This window comes from Triturus cristatus, chromosome 2_1, assembly GCF_964204655.1.
Source record: "Triturus cristatus chromosome 2_1, aTriCri1.1, whole genome shotgun sequence".
Taxonomy (NCBI): Eukaryota; Metazoa; Chordata; class Amphibia; order Caudata; family Salamandridae; genus Triturus; species Triturus cristatus.
The window spans coordinates 983,851,029-983,871,454 of record NC_140581.1 but is presented as its reverse complement, the minus strand read 5'-3'; the positions used below and the strand labels follow the sequence as shown (position 1 = coordinate 983,871,454).

General features: G+C 45.8%; 1 protein-coding gene and 1 long non-coding RNA gene across 7 annotated transcripts in view; one reads left to right on the top strand and one right to left on the bottom strand.

The window, feature by feature from the left end:
* PDE5A (phosphodiesterase 5A) overlaps positions 1–20,426 on the bottom strand; it is a 708,225-nt gene that overhangs the window by 523,398 nt on the left and 164,401 nt on the right. For all 5 annotated transcript variants that reach the window (XM_085634223.1, XM_085634230.1, XM_085634240.1 and 2 more), the window contains exon 2: positions 14,310–14,889. In XM_085634223.1, the coding sequence (XP_085490349.1) occupies positions 14,310–14,889 (580 nt within the window). The remainder of the gene's footprint in view (positions 1–14,309; positions 14,890–20,426) is intronic.
* Positions 14,491–20,426, top strand: part of LOC146866164 (uncharacterized) — a 29,965-nt gene continuing 24,029 nt past the window's right edge. Inside the window, exon 1 of one of the 2 annotated variants that reach the window (XR_014970614.1) lies at positions 14,491–14,622. This is a non-coding gene — a long non-coding RNA (uncharacterized LOC146866164). The remainder of the gene's footprint in view (positions 14,623–20,426) is intronic. The other variant, XR_014970616.1, reaches the window with a different exon arrangement.

The window sequence follows — 20,426 nt, the reverse complement described above, 5'->3', positions numbered from 1 at the left end:
ATCTAATTTTAACTGCCCTAGTCGGGTATTTTTTCCCAGTTTTTGTCTTTTTTCCCCAGAAACAAACCCCAGGCTATACTGGGGGCTCCTTACATTGAAATACAGTCCTCTTTTTGTTTATATGCCATGAGAAGGTCGATGGGGAAGAAGCCTTCATTATAGTTTTTCCTTTCTTTCTATGTCAAAGAAACCAAGAAAGCCCTATAATGAAGGCTCCCTCGCCATTTAACCTTTATTTTAAAAAAACAAAAACAATATCAGGGATCTATTAGAGGTGAGAGAGCCTTTAATATAATCTGTTTTTTGTCTGTCTGTCTTGCTTTGATTTGCTTACACTGCACACATTATCACACTAAACCCAGGCCTATTTGCTCAGCCAATCCTTGTTTTAAATATATGAGCCAGTCACTTTATATCATCATGGCGCCATTGTACCTGATTTTTATGGTATCCCATCTTTAAACACCTGGACCTAAGCTTTGAAATCATAAACAACACCCTCTGCATTAAACTTGAGGTAAGTGGGCTGCTGTTATTGAAGTTGGTATGTTTGGGAGAGTTAGATGAATCCAATACTCACATAAAGAATAGAGCAAGGATTAGCCTAATCTGGGCCTTCAGACTTGCTACACTACCGTAGCAAAAATCCTAGTCTAACGATGAATGAGACCACAAACGAATTCTGCTCTTTTACAGATCATATTTAAATCTTACCAGCAACAAAAAAGTCTCTGGTGGTATCGGGAGAGAGTCACTTATTTATTTAAGAATGTTGGAGTACCCATTTAAATGGAAAGTAAAACATCTTTTTTTATAATTTGTGGTACGTAGATATGCTATGGTTGTATTGAATTAAAATATGTTTAATATTTTTGGTGATGAGGGTTAAACATGTGTGAGGCGCAATTCCTTTCCATAAAATGAAATAACATCCAGCATTTGTAAGATCCCCTTGGTCGGCCACAGGGCAGATGGGCTACTGGGTCCCAACTATGGTGGTTGAGGCTATGTCTTAATGTCTGGCCTACTATGGCTCTGCACAGTGGGCCAAATACAATCATTTCCATACATGTCTCTAATGGAAGTGAGGGTGAGCAGTCAGAGGCATGCACAGGTAGGTATTATGGAGGCAAAGTGCTCAGAATTAAGAACTCAACAGTCACAGAACAAACACAACAACATACTGCTCACAACAGGGATTATCCTTATAAAACGCAAAGTAACAACTACACAATCCAATTAAGGTCTCATACATAGTTGTCATGAAGTGCACTATAACAGTGAGGCGCTACACTTCCACTTGCTTCCCTGGTAACCATCTTCCTTCCCACCATTGCTAAGCTACTGCTATTACCGTCCTCATAATACTAGGATTTAGGCAAGGATAAGGCTCAGGTGCAGTTCTCTCAAAAGGTCTCATGAGTCAGCCAATGTCGGTATTAGTTTTTGTATTAAAAAGTCTCAAGCTGATGAAGCAGATTTGCCCATGCATCTCGGTCTCTTTCTCATCCGCTGGTGCAACTAAGCCTCATGATTACATGTTGGTGATCGGCAGCAGTCCGGGCTGCGTGACAGACGCGAGTTGCATTCACACCCTCATGGGGTGGATTTCTGTTTTTTAGATCAAAGCAGAATCTTTTGTTATCTTGTGTTAGCCTCCTTGTCAAGTATTTTTGTTGTGTCTGCTAGTAGTTGTGCCCTACCAGGTTGGTTAGGGATTTCCAATTCAGCAGCTCTTTAATATCCTTCTTCCAGTCATTGGCAGCAACATCAGTCACTTGGCCTTCTGCAAGCTTCCGCATAACATAGAATGACATACTCTGGTACAGACTTGTATATACCAACTCAAGAGCTACACAGAGCCCGCTGGACCCCTTCAAAGCACAGGTCACTCCAGGATCACTCTCTCAGGACCACCAGCCTCCACTGTGTGCTCCTCATGCTGAGAAAATGCTGGGCCTCTCCCCTGAATAGTCTGTCCTTATGCAGTGCCAGTCATGGTATTCCTTCTCCGTGCTGGTTGCCAGGCTTCTAGTCTCTTCAGGCATATCATCAGCTCTTCCTGCAGAAAATGTTGACTTCAGGTCATGTCCCCTCATCTCTGGGAGACTGGCTGTCGGACAGACTTTAGCTGTGGGTACACATCAGTTCTATGATTACTCTGCAGAGCTCTCAATTCTTGGGGCAAGAAGAATTTGGGAATGGCACAAAGAGGGATAGTTTGTACCCCATTTTATTTGACACATTTTCAAGACAGGGAATGTGGATCTATGTTCTCATGCTTCAGAACTAATTTGGGTTGGTTCCCTTTCAAATGACTATCTTGCTCTGAAGACATAGCCTTTGTACATATTGATGGCTTGCAAAGTCTGTAGCAACCAGACTGCAGTTTATGTTGTGCAAGGTCTGAAAGTTTCTAGGCAAGGTCTACTATTTTGTCTCTCTCATTACTTCTTCTGGAAGGCTGATGACAGCCAGGTGCAGAGATCTCACACTTCTTGTGCCCTGGTTGTGGGTCGTCCTGCTTGGAGCCGGCTATAGCCAAGCAGGAAGACACAAGTGTATGCAGGAATGCAGGCAATACACTAGCACTGTCTGCCTGGGGAAGCTATCCAGACTCTCCAACTTGTGTCATAATACAACCAAGGCATCCACCATGGATCCCGCTGGCCCCAGTACTGATACACAGAGGCCTACTATTATACCCGTGTCACTCGCTTACTGTTCATGCACTTGCATCTGGCATGCACATGGGATGCCAGCTCTAGGTTCTGAGTTTCACATAACAGTGAAACTCTGCACAAGAGGAATCAGTAGACCACACTCTCACTGACATAAAAAGACCTGTTCACAGTACTAATCACAAAACACAGTAGACTGCCACCACTGCTTTGTGTGATACACCCAAAACAGAGACCGTAGACTACAATCTACATGGTGCACCTCTCCAGAATACAAGACATGTCCAAAATAAAAGTCAAGACACCAGGTTATCCTGCAGTAGAGCACTCTGGCTGGGGCACACGTCCATCTACCATGCAGAAGACATTCCCTTCCCAAATTCTTTCTTCTGATTTTTTTTTTTTAAATCAGGAAAAAAAGCTATGGCCATATTAACATCAGAAGCTTTTCCACAGCTTTAACACGTGTATGTTTGGATATTGTTGTCTCACTGCTCACAATGTGTTGGCAGCACACATTTTGAAGTGGTTTAATCGTCTCTGCCAACACCAAAATTGTTCCTCTTTACACCGCACGATCACAATACTACAGGTGAATTTAACAACAAGTGTAAAGGGAAAACTTTTTTGTACAACAGAAACACAATCCACCCTAAGGAGTGGCTGGGATGGGGTTATTGATATAATTAATAGTATGGGAACCTGGTAGTCAAAGCGCACTGAAGTATTCAGTCTGTACCAGTGCTTAATTTGTGCCAAAATATTTATAAGAGGGCGTTGCCAAGATGGCGACAGAGTAGGTCGCAGAACTCCATCCCTCCGGCCCCGCCGAGCGAATTTCCCCCACCACCCAAGCACCTGACGCCTCAGGAGGCATAGACCTACTGCACTGGTTGAAGGAACGCGAGGAGGCTTTGCCCGTCGAGGAGGAACACTAGAGCACCCGAAGAAGCAGAGACAAGATGGATCCGCCAGCGCAGCGCCCTGGGCCTGGCCAGCAGAGTCCTCCAGCGTGCATGGGTGACCCGGATCGGAGCTGCGCGGGCGGGGGCGGTCCACGTCCCTAGACATGCCACACATCAGCGACACAGGCGGGAGGGGCGCTTACAGGTGTCCAGTCCGGAAACTCCCCGGCGTGAAAGTAAGAAGGCTAGTGCGTGGAAGTTCGTGAGAGCGAGGAGCAAGGGGCTTTGATTGCCCAGACTGAGGGACGGTAAGGCCCAGCAAGGCCTAAGCAGCTACGGAAGCTGGCGCCCACTCCCTCAGGGCTCAGATTCAACCCCCCCACACGTGAGCAAGAAGGACGGCCCTGGGGGCAGCAGTGGGTGGCCGGCTCGTGTGGTGTCTTTAGGAGGCGGCCTGGCCGAATTAGAGTGGAAGGAAGCGCGACCCTCATGGAGAGACGTGCGCTGGCATGGGCAAGGGGGAGGTGAGGACCGACTAAATCACCCCGGAGAGACACCCTGATGCAAGCAGGCTAGGGGCTGAGGTGGAGGTCCTCGCTTACTGGCTAGAAAGTGCCACTGTCCATAGGAGGCTGACAGGATCCACCCAGCAGGGATCACACTGCCTTTCCTTGCCTGATAGAACTGAAAGCAGAAGTATCTGCGCAAAACAGCCGCGAAGGCCGGAAATGCGAGGAGGAGACTGCCACATATCCTGCAGGGACTGGGACACTGGCCGAGGCGGGAGGAACTAGCACCTTGAGAGACAAGGAATCATATAGAGGCAGCAGTTCCTGGTCGGCTCTTGGCCGCCCCCGGAGATATCAGGGCAGGGAGGAGCCGCTGGTTAACCATGGGCCCGAACCACAGATCCCGGCCTGGCATTGCCCTCAGGTCCTGGAGGAGCGATAGGGGGTAGGAGCTGTACCCCTATTAGCGCCAGCAGAGGAAAAGACACTAGGTGGCATAGCTGGTAGCAGTGGTCTACAATACAATGACAGGAGAGGAGATCTTCCCGGAGGGGAGCTGAAGGACTACCAGTGGACACCAAAGGAGCTGTTGGGACCCTGACGTGGCATAGCTACTCTGTCCTTCATAGCAGCCCAGTCGAGGGGCGTTTCATTGGTAGCATCTAGTACAGCTCAAACGGAAGGGCGAGTGAACACAACCCAACCACGGAGCGAATTGGAGGCAAGAACAGCCCACAACACCGTTAGGAAAGAATACCAGTGGCACAGGTAGCAGCTGTGGGAGCAAAAGATGGCAGCTGGAAGAAAGGGGCCAATATCAAAGACATGTTAATGAAACAGACAAATGCTCAGGAGGGCAACTCGCAGGGAGGCCCGAGCAGAGCAGCTTCCCCGGATTCAGAAGAACTGGAGGTGCCGGTCACGCACCCGTACATGGAGGCTCTGTTTGCCGGACTGCGGGATGACCTCCTCACAGTTAAAAGAGACCTTACCGCAGAGCTACAAGCAGTCCGCAAAGAAATGACTGACATAGGAGACCGTGTGGATGCCATTGAAAGACGGGAGTCCTCTCGTGATGAGGAGATTGAGCAGTTTCAACAGGAGGTTATCCGATTGACCGATCAGCAGCTTGACCTGCAGGCACATGCAGAGGATTTAGAGAATCACACAAGGCGACACAACATCCATATTAGGGGTCCCCAGAGTACGCAGAGGAGGGAGACATAGAGGCCTATGTCTCAGAGCTGTTCGCCCATATCTTGGGGGATACTCAAGCAGCTGAGATCCGTCTCGACCGGACCCATAGAGTGGGCAGGTGGGGCCCTGGCTCCACCGGGGCACTGGACATCTTAACCTTCATCCACAGCTTCCCTTTGAAGGAGCAGAATCTCAGCAAGGCCAGGGCGGCAGCAACGGTGTTGTTCCGGGGTCAGACTCTGCATCTTTACCAGGACTTGGCAGCCTCAACGCTTCAAAAACGGAGAGAATTCCACCCTGTCACGACGTTCCTATGTGAAAAGAAGGTGTCCTATGGATGGGGTAACCCCTTTAGGATCATTTCCGCTGGCAAGATCAATTACATCAGATTAGCTCCCTCTTGGAGGCCTGTGCACTGCTTAAGTTGGAGCTTTCTGATGACCCGCGGCTAGGGCCCTCAGCGAGAGACTCCAGGAGAGAGAACACTTCGAGATGGCACAGGGTCCCCGCCAGAAGGGGGCCCCGATCAAAAAAACATGGCGTCCGAGAGGAGGGCCCTCTTCGACAAGCTGGCAGAAGACACCTCTTCCAATGAGCCTTCTTGAGGGGAAATTGTTTATGGCATAAATGGATGGCAGGGAATGCAGGAGCCGGAGAGACGAAAATCTTGGGGACTCTTCCTTTACTGGGACTCTACCACTGGTGGAGGGTTGGGCACGTTGCCCCCCTCCTTAATACAGGGACAATGGTTACGTTTGACTTTCGTTATTGTTTTGGGTTATGTTCATGGGTGTCCAGTAAGAAGACATACACTAAAAGCTGACCAGCAATGGGTTGTTCAGCCACTAGGCGAAGGCCGGAGGAGGGGAGACGGTAAAGGCAAGCGACATAGAGAGTCACCTATGACAACTGTGAAGGATCTTAGGATCTTAACCCTAAATGTCAAGGGCCTCAACAGTCCAATTGAGAGGAAAGTAATCCTCTCGTACCTGGAGCAGTCGAAGGCAGATGTCTGCCTCCTTCAGGGAACACACTTAGTCGGAGGGGATTGGCCAAGGCTGAAGTGGAGGGAATTCGCGCAGCTATTCGTCTCCTCACTAACACATAAAAGGGCTGGGGTGGCAATACTGTTCTCTTGGTCTTTTCAAGGTCGAGTGGTAGAAAAGGTAGCTGAAATCAAGGGGCGCTTACTAGGTTGCAGGGTTCTCTTGGGGCCCCGCTCCATGATTCTGGGCTCCGTCTAGGTTCCTAATGAGGGCCAGAAATGCTTCATCCTGGAAGCCACAGCAGAAATCATGGCTACGTAAGATAGATGGGTGTAATGGGGGGGAACCTTAACCTGGTTTTCAATAACGTCATGAATAGATCAACTTGAGGCACAGATATCGGGGTCGATTAGCACTAAGGGGGTCCTTAGAATGGAGGAACTGGGACTGAAAGACATTTGGCAACATCTACACCCACAGACCCAGAACTATACATTCTATTCACATGTACACAAGTCATACGCTAGGCTGTATCATTATCTGGGTACCCGAGACGTTTTAACTGCAACACAATCGATAGCTATTGAACCCCGCTCACTCTCTGATCACTCAGCAGTCACAGTAGATATTACTCTCCCTCTGCATGACCATAGACAGCGACCCTGGAGGTTCAGAGAGACTTTACTTCGTAGATCAGAAGTACTCAAGCAGATAGATAGAGTGATCAAGGGATACATGGAGATTAAGGACTCCCCAGAGGCTGCAATCCCAATCATATGAGACACCCTGAAAGCCATAGTGAGAGGGTAATTGATAGCTATTTTAGTGGCTGATAATAAGGATCGGATGGACAAGCGGGACAAGTTACAACAACAAACGAGTAAACTTGAGAGAATACACAATCGCACTGGGGCCCCTAGAGTGTTGCGCCAATTAGAAATGGCCAGAAAGCAATTGGCGATCTTAGATCTGGACTCAGCAGAATACTTGCTCTTGCGCCTCAAACATGCATTTTACTTAGGGGGAAACAAATGGGGAAGACTATTGGCAAATAAACTCAAGGGTCAATGCTGAGCTAACGCGGTTGACTCGCTGCTAGTGGAGGATGGGACGGTAGTCGAGGGGGAGTAAGCAGTGACAGAGAGATTCCGCTCCTTCTACAAGGAACTATACACTGCACAGGATCTACCGAACCAAGCTATCCCGGAATACTTAGAAGAGGCCAAAGTGCCACGTTTAACCAAGGGACAGGCAGAGGGACTGGAAGGCCCCATCAGAATAGAGGAAGTTATAAAGTCACTTTCCAAACTAAAGATGCACAAATCCCCAGGCCCTGATGGCTTCTCAGCGGGCTTCTATAAGGTTTTTTTGTTCCTTAATAGCCCCCATACCCACTAGAGTCTTCAATGCAATCACCGGTCCCGAGACTCTGCCCCCAATCGATGAAGGAGGCAATGATAATGGTCATAGCCAAATCTGGTAAGGATGGTCGGCTGTGTGGGTCATACAGACCCATCTCGCTCTTAAATTTAGATGCCAAACTGTTCACCTGGATATTGGCCGTTCGCCTTGCTTTCCACATGCCTGGCCTGGTTGACCCAGACCAGTCTGGCTTTATACCAGGTAGATAGTGTGCAGACAATACAAAACGCATCATACACCTTATAGATAAGCCAGCCTGTATTTAGAGAGAGACGATACTTCTCTCTATAGCTACCGAAAAAGCATTTGACTGGGTGCACTGGCCCTACCTGGAGGGGACCCTGGTGAGATTCAGGTTCGGGAACGGTTACAGGCATGGATCCTCTTTGGGTATCGAGAACCAAAAGCCATGGTAAGGGTGAATGGCAGGTGTTCTGAGAGCTTCCCCATCCCTCGAGGAACGCGAAAGGGCAGCCCTATTTCCCCGCTGCTCTTCACGCTCTATATGGACCTGTTCACACAACGGGTGCGAGATGACCCGCTAATTACAGGTCTGAGGTTTGGAGGAGAAGAGCATCTCATAACATTATATGTGGATGATGTTATAGTTGCCCTGGATAACCCCCGAGAGGCTCTACCAGGGTTTCTGAGGGAGGTGGAGAGATTTGGGGTGGTCTACGAGTTAAAAATAAACCTCACCAAGTCGCAGGCACTAAGCCTTACAGTGTCACGAGCCACAAAAGAAACTCTCGCACAATCCTTCCCCATTAGCTGGCAACGAACCATATCCTACTTGGGTATACAACTCACCTCTACTCTGCCTGAGATAACTGAGGTAATTTATGGAATCTTAATCATGAGAGTCCAGAAAAATCTTGCAAAATGGCATAAGTATTCCTTATCCCTACTCGGACATATAGCTGCCTTGAAAATGGTGGTCCTTCCTAGAAACCTCTATGACTTTAGGACCCTGCCTTTGTGGCCGCCATCCGGTTCGATCCGAGCTATACAAAGCGCTGTTTAAACATTCGTTTGAGCTGCCCGCCGTCCCAGAATGCGCCGGGAGCTTAGCTGGAAGACCCCAGCCGAGGGTGGCTTAGGCATCCCTTGCATCCTTAATTACTTTAGAGCTGTGCAATTGAGATACATATTCAAGTGGTCTCGCCCAGAGTCTGAAAAGAAATGGCTATTTATGGACAGGGCACTGGCTGCTACATCCCTGTGGAAAATCCCGTTCTTGGCTAGACCACACAGACCCCCCAGCCTACACTTGTCGGCGACAGTGTCGCCAACCCTCAGAAAATGGGATGCATTAGTAAAAGCAAACGGTCTCTCTTCATTCCCATCCCCGTTAACGCTGATAGATGGGAATCCGGATTTAATTCCGGGTTTAAAGGAAGCATCATTCCAAAACTGGCTCGGACCCAGATGTAGATCGGTGGGCCACCTCTTTGACTTGGAGGGCCCCATTTCTTTCAACACCCTGAGAGCAGACAACCTCATCCCAGAAACGGAAAGGTTTCGATACTCACAGATTAGGCACTGGGTGATGCAACCAGAGGTTACAGAGACAGCCCAACGTCCCCTGACGAAGTTTGAGAGGTGGCTCATATGCAAAGAATCGGATCGACGCTTGGTAACAGAATTGTATAAGCTGCTGATGGAGGGGGACCTAAAGGAGAAATCTCTGTCCCAGATCTGGTGGGAGCGTGAGTTGGGAGGGAGCTTTCACATCAGGAATGGGCGACATATACTACTGGGCGAGACACACAGTGACCAAAACCTCAAGCATAGAAACTGCAACAGAAATCGCTACATACTGGTACTTTACGCCAGAGCGCCTTCATAAAGGACACCCGACACAGAGCGAACAATGTTGGAGATGTGGGGAGGCCGCAGGGTCCTTGACGCACATTCTATGGGATTGCCCTAAGCTACTTAATTTCTGAAAAGACATTTTAGATGAGATTGATGGGCTTTATGATACACAGATTGCCCGATTCCCAGCGTACACACTGTTGGGTCTTCCTAATGCATTGACATACCTGCTTAAGTCTAGTCGGTGTAGAAATATGGCACGGGCGCTCAGGCGACTCATCAGATGATTCTGGCTCTGTGGGGCACTGACAAGACACCGCCCAAGTTGGGATGGTTACACCGTATTTGGCACCTACTGGGGATGGAGAGATTGACTTCCACACTAAAAAGCCAAGGAGACACTTTCAGAGACATCTGGAGAACGTCCCAGGAAATTATATAACTCACCTGCCCTAAATATTTAAAAATATTACGATTGACGGAAGAATAGAATGGCTTTGTTGATTAGGTGGCTTACCCAGATATCTTTGAATAGTGGTTTTACAACGCTAGGACACCGGGGGAAGGGGGGTATGTTTTACTTATTATATGTTTTTGTTCCCTTATAACGTTGCATAGATGGCCGTCCTGGCGGGATGTTGAAGCTAGGTCGGTCTATGTGAGAATTGCATTTCTTTTATCCTGCAACAATAAAACAAATTTAAACCTAAAATATTTTTAATCAGAGACCTATCACTGTGTCCCCCGAGCTAAGCTGGCACTGGGGCAGAGACCACAGTTCTCCAAACCCCTCAGAAACTGCCTGTGTCATGAGTATAGCCCGGGTGAGGGAAGATGGCGTGAATGAATGTCACTGTGCCTCATTTTTTAGGTCTCGCCTTGCTATCGCGTAAGCGATCGCAAAGCGAGACTATAGAGAGCGGGTTTGAAAAGTGCTCCCAAAAAGCGGATTGCCTTGCTAGCACGTGCACAATCACGCGCATCGTGCCGCCATGCAATCCGCCTTTTGGGAGCACTTCAAAGGGTCCGCTCCCCCGCCCCCAAGCGCGCGCGCGACACGCTCCGCCAGGCTTGTTCTTCTATGCCGCCGGCGGTCTACCACATGACCGGTTTCCATAACTACGGGCGAAGGGACTTCTTGTCCCATTCGCCTTGAGACCAGACCACACTTTCCACTCGCTGGTCTTGTGCGGCTCCTTTTGTTTGTTTTCTATGCTGCGGCTGTTGAAACTTTCTTTCCTCGCACACCTTGGGCTTTAGCTACATTTCCCAGCGGCCTGACTCTTTTTCATGCTGTGGGTGTTGGTACTACATCTCCCAGCACTCTTTAGGATGATACCACATTTCCCAGCGTCCTCTGCAGCTTTCCGGTCATCCAAACAATTTAAACACCAGCATCCGGTAGCTTCTTTGCATCTACCGGTCCGGACATCTGCCTCGGAGACAACGGTCTCCTACTCACGTGAGTACCCACGCTCCGGCTATTACCTCTGGGCTCTCCTCTGCTTCATGCCACCCCCCAGTCCCAGTGTGTCCGTTTCATGTTACTGAGACTTCCACGCTCCAGCTGTCAGCTCCGGGCTCTCCTTCGCCTCATGCCGCCCCCTAGTCCCAGTGTGTACGTCTCACATTACTGAGACTTCCAGGGTCCGGCTACCTGCTCAGGGCTCTCCGTCGCCTCATGCCATCATTTCCAGTCCTAGCTGCTCCATCTCACTTATTAAAGGCTCCTTTTGACCGGCAGCATTCGAGCTCTGGGCCCCCTGGCCCACGCCACACTCGCGATGGGTCTTTTTATTCACCTTCATTTTCTTTCAATTTCACATCAGCACCGTGGCCCCGGGCCTCTTGGCCCTTGCCACCCATATTGGCGGTCAGACACGGCATTTCAGTGCCAGTTATCTCTCCTGCTGGGTGCATATTTTTTAACTGCTTTTCAGGAAGATTCAATGCGGACTCCCATGTTCTGCATTGAGCGGGCTTGCGGTTATACCCGTTTCTGGGTCCTCTCATTTCCTTGGCCTAAGATATTTACCAGTAATCACAGGCCATGTGGGTTGTTTCCCATTCCCCCTCACAAGGAGGCACATTCTTCCCTTTAAAAATAAGTCTAGAAGGGCACCACTTCAGTACTGTTCTATCGGGCCCAGTCCTCCATTTTCTGGCCAGTTATTAAACATTCAGATATTAATCTTCACTAACCCTTCTTAGGTGCTGGGAGGTTACCCCTTTGTCCCTCCCTTCTCTCCCCCGGTTTGTACCTCGGGGTCAAACGCTTGTCCATCAGCCCACCATCCAACTGGCCTGAGATTACTGTTGTCATTACTGGTTGCTCCCTGAAAGATTTACACATTTATTTTAAACAAACAACTGTTTTGGTTTTGTTTGCAGAAAGCATTGTGCTTATTCCTTATAAAGAAATAGCTCTTTAATTACTCAAAATGCTACCTTGCCAATGTTCACTTTTGTGAACTTTTACTTGACTTATTTGAAAGGAAAAATCACAAAAAGAAACTGCAGACTTGCCTTTATTGCTACTGAGACTGACTTTCATTCTTGAGAGCCAGGGTCTTGGTTCTATTGGCGGTTTAACTTCATGTGAGTTATGGTCTGGCTTTGTGCCTTAAAACAACGCAAATGGAGCATGTACCATGATAACAAGCGTGACTGCCATGCTAATGTAGAGTCTCATATATTTCAAGTACGCCCCAAAATAATAGCAGCAAGTACTCTGTTTTCTCATGCCACATCCTGGTGCCCCTTTGATAAGAGAAAGTGTGAGGCAGCCACATTCTTCAAAAGTGCTAAAGGTTGGGGAAAGGATGAAAGGAACCCTACAGTGATTTAAAAACACGGAAACAAATGTTTTCTCTTTATTTCACTTTTATCAGATTGGGGTTTTGAACTGCTATCAGTATTACGCATTATTTTTAGGTGTAAAAGGCGGAGTTTTTCTTTTTAAGTTGTAATTGCATTATATAGTGCCTTCTACACCTGACGAGGCGTATAGGTCACAAAGGAAGTGTGTGTAGGTAACATTTCTAGGATACAAACGAAACAATCCTATAACAAGCATTTGCAATGCAATAGGTCTCGCATTTATAGGAGTTTGAGTTATTGGCATTGTAAATGACAATGCTTTTTATTTAAGTTTGGTTTTTTGAAAACATAAATAAAAGGCACTGTCATTTATAATGCCAATAGCTCAAACTCGTATAACTGCGAGACCTATTGCATTGCAAATGCTTGTTTCAATTAGAAACAATGCCTGAACCCTGGACCTCTTATTCCCTGCACCCACGGTGTGCAGAGGTGACTGCGATTGCCTGCATCTGGCTGCCTGGGACAGCTTCTTGGTTTATATCTTCCAGGGCGCTGAGCTGGATTGGACCACTGGGGATGGACTTCAGTGTGAATCTGCCTGTGAGCGCCTCTCGTTCTGCCCCTCCAGTACCGGGCCTCGTTGAACATGCTCTGCTTCTAATATGAAATCTGGATGCCGCTTTTAAGTGGTGTCGGGAGATATTCACAGTCACTGTTTGGTAAACGAATTAGAGCAAAAACAAAGCCATTTTTTTTCTGTGACATTGTGTACTTTGGAACATGCCATCACCTCAGAGTTTATTAATGGGACAGAGAATCTGTAAGAACAAAACTAACAGCTCGAATTGATGCCAGGGAGTTTCTGGTGGTAAATAAATCAAACGTCAACCCCGAATTCTGTCAGCACAGGCAACGAGATTCTGAGATAAGACTTTGAGCAACACAGAAGTGGGGGGCCCAAAAAGTATCTAGTTGATATATGATGCGTAACAAGGGCTTTTCTGTGTTGTTGATTGTGAGTGGAGGGCGCCCTTGACGCTTTTCTTTTCCTTCTAATGCTCCTCCTTGTTTAACAATAAAACTTTGAGCCCCAGCACTTATTTTTTTTTACAAACTAAATACTGTTGAAAAGACATGCATTTGAGCCACAGTAACCTAGAGCCTGTCAAATTGTAATTCTTAAACTTTTTAAAAACATATTTTCAGTCAATGCTCAATTACAGAACTGCACATTTATTGGTATTTCATGCAGGTGTGGCCAATGGAAAGGGGTTCTATAAAGGAAGTGATAAGGCCCTGCAGGGGCTAAACCTGTGAATAGACAATTTTAAATACATCAAGCAGCCCTGCGTTTGTACCCAATTATGTTTGATGGATAACCACAATATAACTCGTGTTCAGAGAGGCTCTGAGCTCAATAAGGCAAATATTTCCACGTACTTGTATACATTGATACAAGTGACATATGTGTTTTAGGGCCTGATGACATCACAAAGTTGGCTACTTTCCCTTCTCAACAGCCTTCTATTTGCATCTCTGGGGTCGAGGAAAGTCAGAACGTGGAAACTGCAGAATGTCAACTTACTTTCCGTGCAGTTGGCTTCAAAGCCCCTGGAAGCAGTGGTAGGAAGCGCAGTACAAAGGGCATCAAACAGCAGGCAAGGAGCAGGGGCTGCTAAAACCCCTGACTACCTCAAATGATGCCCATGAATTGTGTCAAGAACAACATGAGGCTAACAAAACGTCACATTTTTTCTACGCGTGTCCTTTCAAGGGGTTCCTTCAGGCTTCATTGTTATGTACAAAAACCTCTAAACCGTTGTCAAATAAATTATTCTTTTGAAAACATCAGTCTTACAGCAGCAGCAGGTCCATATCAGATACGTATGTTTATTTCTAGCGTCTTTCTCAATATATAACTGCTTTCTTACATTTACTCAAAAACACATTATGTTACTTTTTATTTACCTCGTAGGCGTCCTTGATGTTTAGAGGTTTTCCATATTCTGCAACGTGTCCCACAATCCCCTTGTTCCATTCCAAGCGGATGCAGTTATTGGACGCTTCCTCCAAGGTGGACCCTTCCGCGACGTCGAACAGCCTGCTGACCAGAAACTTCTCGTTGGAGCTGTCCTCACATACCAGGAAGAGAGAGTAGCGGTCAGCCGCTATCAGTTCGTGTATGTGCAAGAAAATCTTGTGACAGAGCGCCGCGACGTCCAGGTGACTGGAAATGTCCTTCACGAGCTCCAGCAGTCGCGAGCACTGATCGCCTGTGTCGGTAAGCCGGGGATATTGAAGAGTCATCTGTTCCTTCTTCTCAGATTCGGTGAGAAAAGTCACGGTGCCGACGGCGTCTTTGACGATGATGGGCCTCAGAGGCCGGTCAAATTCCGAGGCGGAGATTTTGCGGACAGGAGTCCCCGGGCTGGTGTGCTCGCAGCGGCCAGGCTGTTGGCTCTGGCTGGCGTGGTGGTCAGTCTTTCCTCCCTCTTTATTGGCGGGAATGGCGTGAACTCTTTCAGCGAACCATGCGTTGACCATTTCTCTGTAACACAAAATAAGATCAATATTTAGGGTGGATGCAAAAGTAAATGGAGAATGGTGACAACGACAGCTTCAATCCCCAAAGGATTCTAAATATTTAAAGAGCCCACAATTCAGAGAGATTCATTCTAGACCCTTAAGTGGCACACTGTGTGCAGGGGGAGACCACCTGCTTCCTCTAATGAACTGGGCCTCATCTCCAGCTTACATTAAGGCCTAAGTACAGTGCAGTTTGATTCACTTTAATTCCATGATTGATGACTTGTGAATCTTGGGCAGAGGGATCTGGGTGGCAGAAATATCTGAGAGCTGTCCACTGGGACTTACATCTTCCCCATGCTCTCTGAGGACTCATACTTTTAGGGGGCAATTCACAACAAGCATTGGCAAAGCCACCAGGTCTCGCCTATGCAAGATCTATTGGCTCTGTCAATGCGCTGCTGTGCAACATGTTTTAAAGCCAAGGAAAATAGATCCCTACGAATGCAGCCAGTGTTCACCATGTCATATCACTTTTTTTTGCCAAGTTGCACAGCAACCCAGACTGCTGTGCAATATGTTCTTTAAAAAACATGGGTGGGGGAGATGGGAGCGATCACCAGACAAGGGCAGAGGAAGTAGTGGGTGGGGGAGAAATAGTACTTTAATCACAGCATGATTAGCAGACGAGCACTAATTAAATGGAATCAAACTGCGCTTTGTTCGTGCTCCACAGAAAGGAATGGAAGTGCTGGCTCACCTGAACTTGCCAGTTAGGAGACAGCAAAGAAGAGTGACACTGAAGCCAACAAATGGTAAGCAATGGGTGGGCTCCAAGCCCATTATTGAAAACAAAAGTCTTGTAAGTGTGAGTGCATGCTCTACTGCATGCTCTCACAGGCTTGACCAGGCTTTGCTCTCGCTCGCCAGTTAGGATGCAGCAAAGAAGATTGACACTGAGGCCAACAAATGGAAAGCAATGGGCAGGCTCCAAGCCCATTATTCAAAATTATTGGAAACAAAAGTCTCACAATTGAGAAACACATGCTCACGCAGGCTCGACCTAAAAACAGCCGCCCCTGGGGCAGGCTCTGAGTGAATGGGAGGACTGGTGCATCTGACACATCTCAGCATGCACGGGTTAACTCACTGATGCACTGATGACCGAGGCCAGCGGCACAGCATTCTGCCGTTCCTTGAGGTGGAGAATGAATACAAAGTTACAGAGCACAATATGTATATAAAGCACTTCTGAGCACTTTTTCCTGCAGCACACCGAGACTAGAGAGTGGTTCAACAACTTACAGTTCTGTGTATAAATGAACTATATGTATTAAAAGCTGCAGACCAGAGCCTCCTGTAGCACTTTGAGACTTGTAGGCGGCGGGAGGGGTGAGAACATGCTAAATGATATAGTTAGCAATATGCATATAATATTAGCGGATGTATAATGATACAACGCAAACATTTACAACGCATGCCTTTACAATGCAGTTTTTACATTGCAACATCCATTACAATACATGATTTTACATTGCATGCCATCACAACGCATTTATAGAAACTACATTTACAATGCATTCCATTACAACGCATACCACTACAGCGCATATTACTTTTAGGGCAACAGTAGGGTAAGTGTTGGATAGTGTAGGGGTACAAACTACTTTTGCCATTCCAGTGAGTGCAACAGTAGGGTAAGTGTTGGATAGTGTAGGGTAAAAATTACTATTCCCACTCCGGTGAGTGCAACAGTAGGGTAAGTGTTGGATAGGGAAGGGGTAAAAATTACTATTCCCAATTACTTACCTTATATTGCGTTCTATTGGCATGCGTTGTAGTAACATGCGTTGTAATGACATGCAGTGTAGTGACATGCAATGTAATGGCTGCGTTGTAATGGCATGCGATGTAAAGGATGTTGCGTTGTAATGACTGTGTTGTAAAGGTAGTGCGATGTCATGACTGCGTTGTAAAGGTTGTTTCTTATTATTAGGTATAGAGTGTACACAATTTATTGCCATAGCTTGAAAAGTGGGAGCGAGAGTACTAAATAAGCACTATGTATACAAATATGTGTATATTCTGTATAACACTTAATGCGAAGACTTGAGATGGAGTTCAAAATCATATTGTGCTAGGAATAAATAAAATGTGCGCGAGGGTTGCAGAACACCACTTCCTGCGGCACTTTGAGACTGGGGAGAATATACTAAATTCAATAGAGCTATTTACACAATATTTGCACATATTGTGTATACAACCATGTACTGTAGCACACTAAAACTTGAGAGTGAGCACTAAATACAAAAATATGTGCAAATTATATATATAACTTCTTACTGCCGGCACCCCGAGGCTTAGGGGAGTACTTACTAGCAGAGCTTTATATGTATAATATTTGTGTTTGATGCCTCACACTCACTCAGATGTAATTATTAACTATTTAGTACTCTCGCTCTCTCTCTCTCTCTATATATATATATATATTTACAACCAAAAACAATAGGTCGCACTCCAGGGATTATATTTGGGCAATTTTTTGTTTTATTTAATTGCCACCATCACCAATGCATTTCTACCCTTACGGTCTTGTTCACGGTTAGTTCAGTCCACTCTTTGTTTCCAATATATACATCGCCACCCACTTGGCCCATGATGAGGCATTGTGGGACATGTAGTCCAAGGAGTTAAAAACGTATGCTGTACAAATTAACATTTCAAATTACAGGTATCATTTCATCACTACATCCTTTTCATTTATGTATGACAATTAATCCACTGATTCCAGGCGGTATGTCACTATCGGCTGAGTGGTTCATTATTATAGCCATAATACTTAAGTGTAATATAGATATTTTAGATATTTATTGGCTAGCTCCTAGCATGCTTATTGTATAATAAGTGTGTTTACACCGCCTGTGGAAGTGTTAGTTAACTACAATGTTCCTGCCTGTAGGTTCAGAGTATGTTTCTACTGTATTGATTTGCATATTGCGCATTGTCAGGCTAGTGCCTAATAAGTAATGGTGTTCTTTGACACAATAATCACTGGATGTTTTTCCATGTGTGCTCACCATTTGTCATGGTGTTGATAGCTTAGTGCTGTGACTTCAATTTACCTACCATCAGTCCCACAATATCACAATGATGGTTCCAATTTCTTATATGCTGGACAAATTTGCTTTTCTAAATTCACAGTTTCGGCTCAGTGCCAATAGTCAAACCTATTTTTGTTACACATTCGTCTTCCTGTCCACAGTTCCTGTGATACAGATCTATACGTGCCAGCTAGCCATATCTACAAATGTACATACAATTCCTCATCCCCGTTGAGGCCAGAAGGTTGTTTTGTTCGGAATCTTATAATCAATCTGGACTCCACGCGTCTTAATTTCAATGTTCTGTCCCTGCCTCTCTCACAGGTACTGTGGCGATTCCCCAGTAGTACATTTGTTGCCAATTATATTCACAATGTATTGACATGTGTTTCATCATTGCATAGTTGATATAATTATTCTGTAATGCTCGGATATGTTCTAAGATCCTCTTTTTATATAGGCAGATTGTACTTCCTATATATCTTAGGCCATATTGACACTGTAGCATGTAAACCACATATATTTTTTCACAATTCATTCTTTCATCAATTACAAAGGTTCTTCTTTTGAAATCCTTGATTTCCTTAATGTTCCCAGTTTGGCATGCCTTGCATTTTTCACATTTGTTGAATCCTTTCTGATGTTGTTGTAGCCAAGATACACACTTCAGCCTTGTGAAATGGCTTTGTCCAGTTTGTCATTCAATGATGGAGCTCTTCTATATATTTCACATCCAGTCTTTCCCCTATTCGTTTCTCAATATCTGGGTCTTTTGTTAGTATATTCCAATGTTTATTCATGATTTTCATTATTTGTTGATTTCTTTACTGTACGTCAAGATCAATCTGATCTTCTGATTATTTTTCTCTGTTGTTTTAATTGCATTTTACTTTTTGTTCATCAAAGTCTGTGCTCGGGTGACACCCTCATCTCTTTTCTTGCCTTGCTTGATATCTGATTGTTTGTACCCTCTTTTTCGGAATTTCCATTCAGTCTCTTTCATGTTTGCCTCTAGTTCTTTTTCGTCTGAACAGTTTTACTTTCATCCTTAAGAATTCACCATAAGGGATACTTTTTTTCAATGATTTTGGATGCTGTATCAATCTTCCTACGGGCACATTCATAGACAGTATATTTAATTGCAGCACCCCTTGGTGGTATTTCACTAGGTCAGGGACACCCATATCTGCCTCCAGTGGACACAGCACATTGGTAATAACCCAGTCTTGCACTCTTCTCTTGCCAAATGGATTGGTTACTGCACCTCTAGACCCAAATCAGTATTTTTCTCTGGAGGACCATAGGGTTCACCTGTAAGATGCAAAATATTTTGAAGAGAATGGACATCTTAAGCGCTGCTATGTGTCATACCTGCGGCATGACTGGTGTTTCCACTTTGACTGCAGTTGCTATTTAAAGCTGGAACTAGACTATTGTAGAGTATAATTCTTAAGGCAGTCGTAATTTAGCAAGTAATTCATATATTTCATGCTGATAGGTACTCTATTAAATGTTGCATTTCAGCCCGAAAGTTATATTTTGTTTTGCAAAATGTGACTATTTTATGAATCGGGCACTTATAACGTCATCTATAAATAGCAGCCATAAATAGATATATATTATATATTTGGTGTGCAAACTATGTCACGTCTTAATGTAGACACTTTTCACACACTATCTAAATGCAGGGCAAAAAAAGGAGATTCAAATTCAATTCCACTCAGCATACAGTCGCCCCAGGCTGAGTGAAGAAGATTTGAGTCTAAAAATAAACAGTGGCGGCTCTTCTGCTATGGCAGAGGAGCGTCACCCCACCTGCCCACAGCCAAAAAATAAATAAAAATAAAACGATAATAAAACCTTGTTTATTATCGCTTTATTTTTCTCTCGGAGCTGAGGCTTGGAGGTGGGACCAGAGTGATGACAGGCTGGAGGGGCAGTGTTGGGCACTGCTATTCAGTGCACATGACGGTCTGGCTGGCAGTCTCAGGCTGGCCAAACGGTCATGCGCACTGAAGCTCTCTCCAACCGCAGCTGCACAGGCTCCCAGTCTGTCTGTGAGTGGAAATTCTCGGCATTCAGGCCAATCCTGATGCTGCTTTCAGCAGCATGAAAGCAGTATCCGGATTGGCCACAGTGCACTCTGGGAGCCTGTGCCTGCCAAAGAGAGGGACGCGATGCGGCAAGCGTTTTTAATTTTTGAAAAATTTGTATCCCCCCTTCTGTACCTCCTCGTTACGCAACCCCCGGCCGCTCGCCACACTGTAAACAAACAGGCGATACTGAAAATAAATCAGAAAATAAGTAATAAATAAGAATTTATAGTAGTTTTTATAATAATATAATAGTCAATTGGGTGAGTAACCAGGGAAAAAAGGATGCATTACACGCAACTTGTAGCCGATTTTTCGCTCTCTCTTGGGAATGTGATGAAGTGGTATGTAAATAGTGCGCTTTA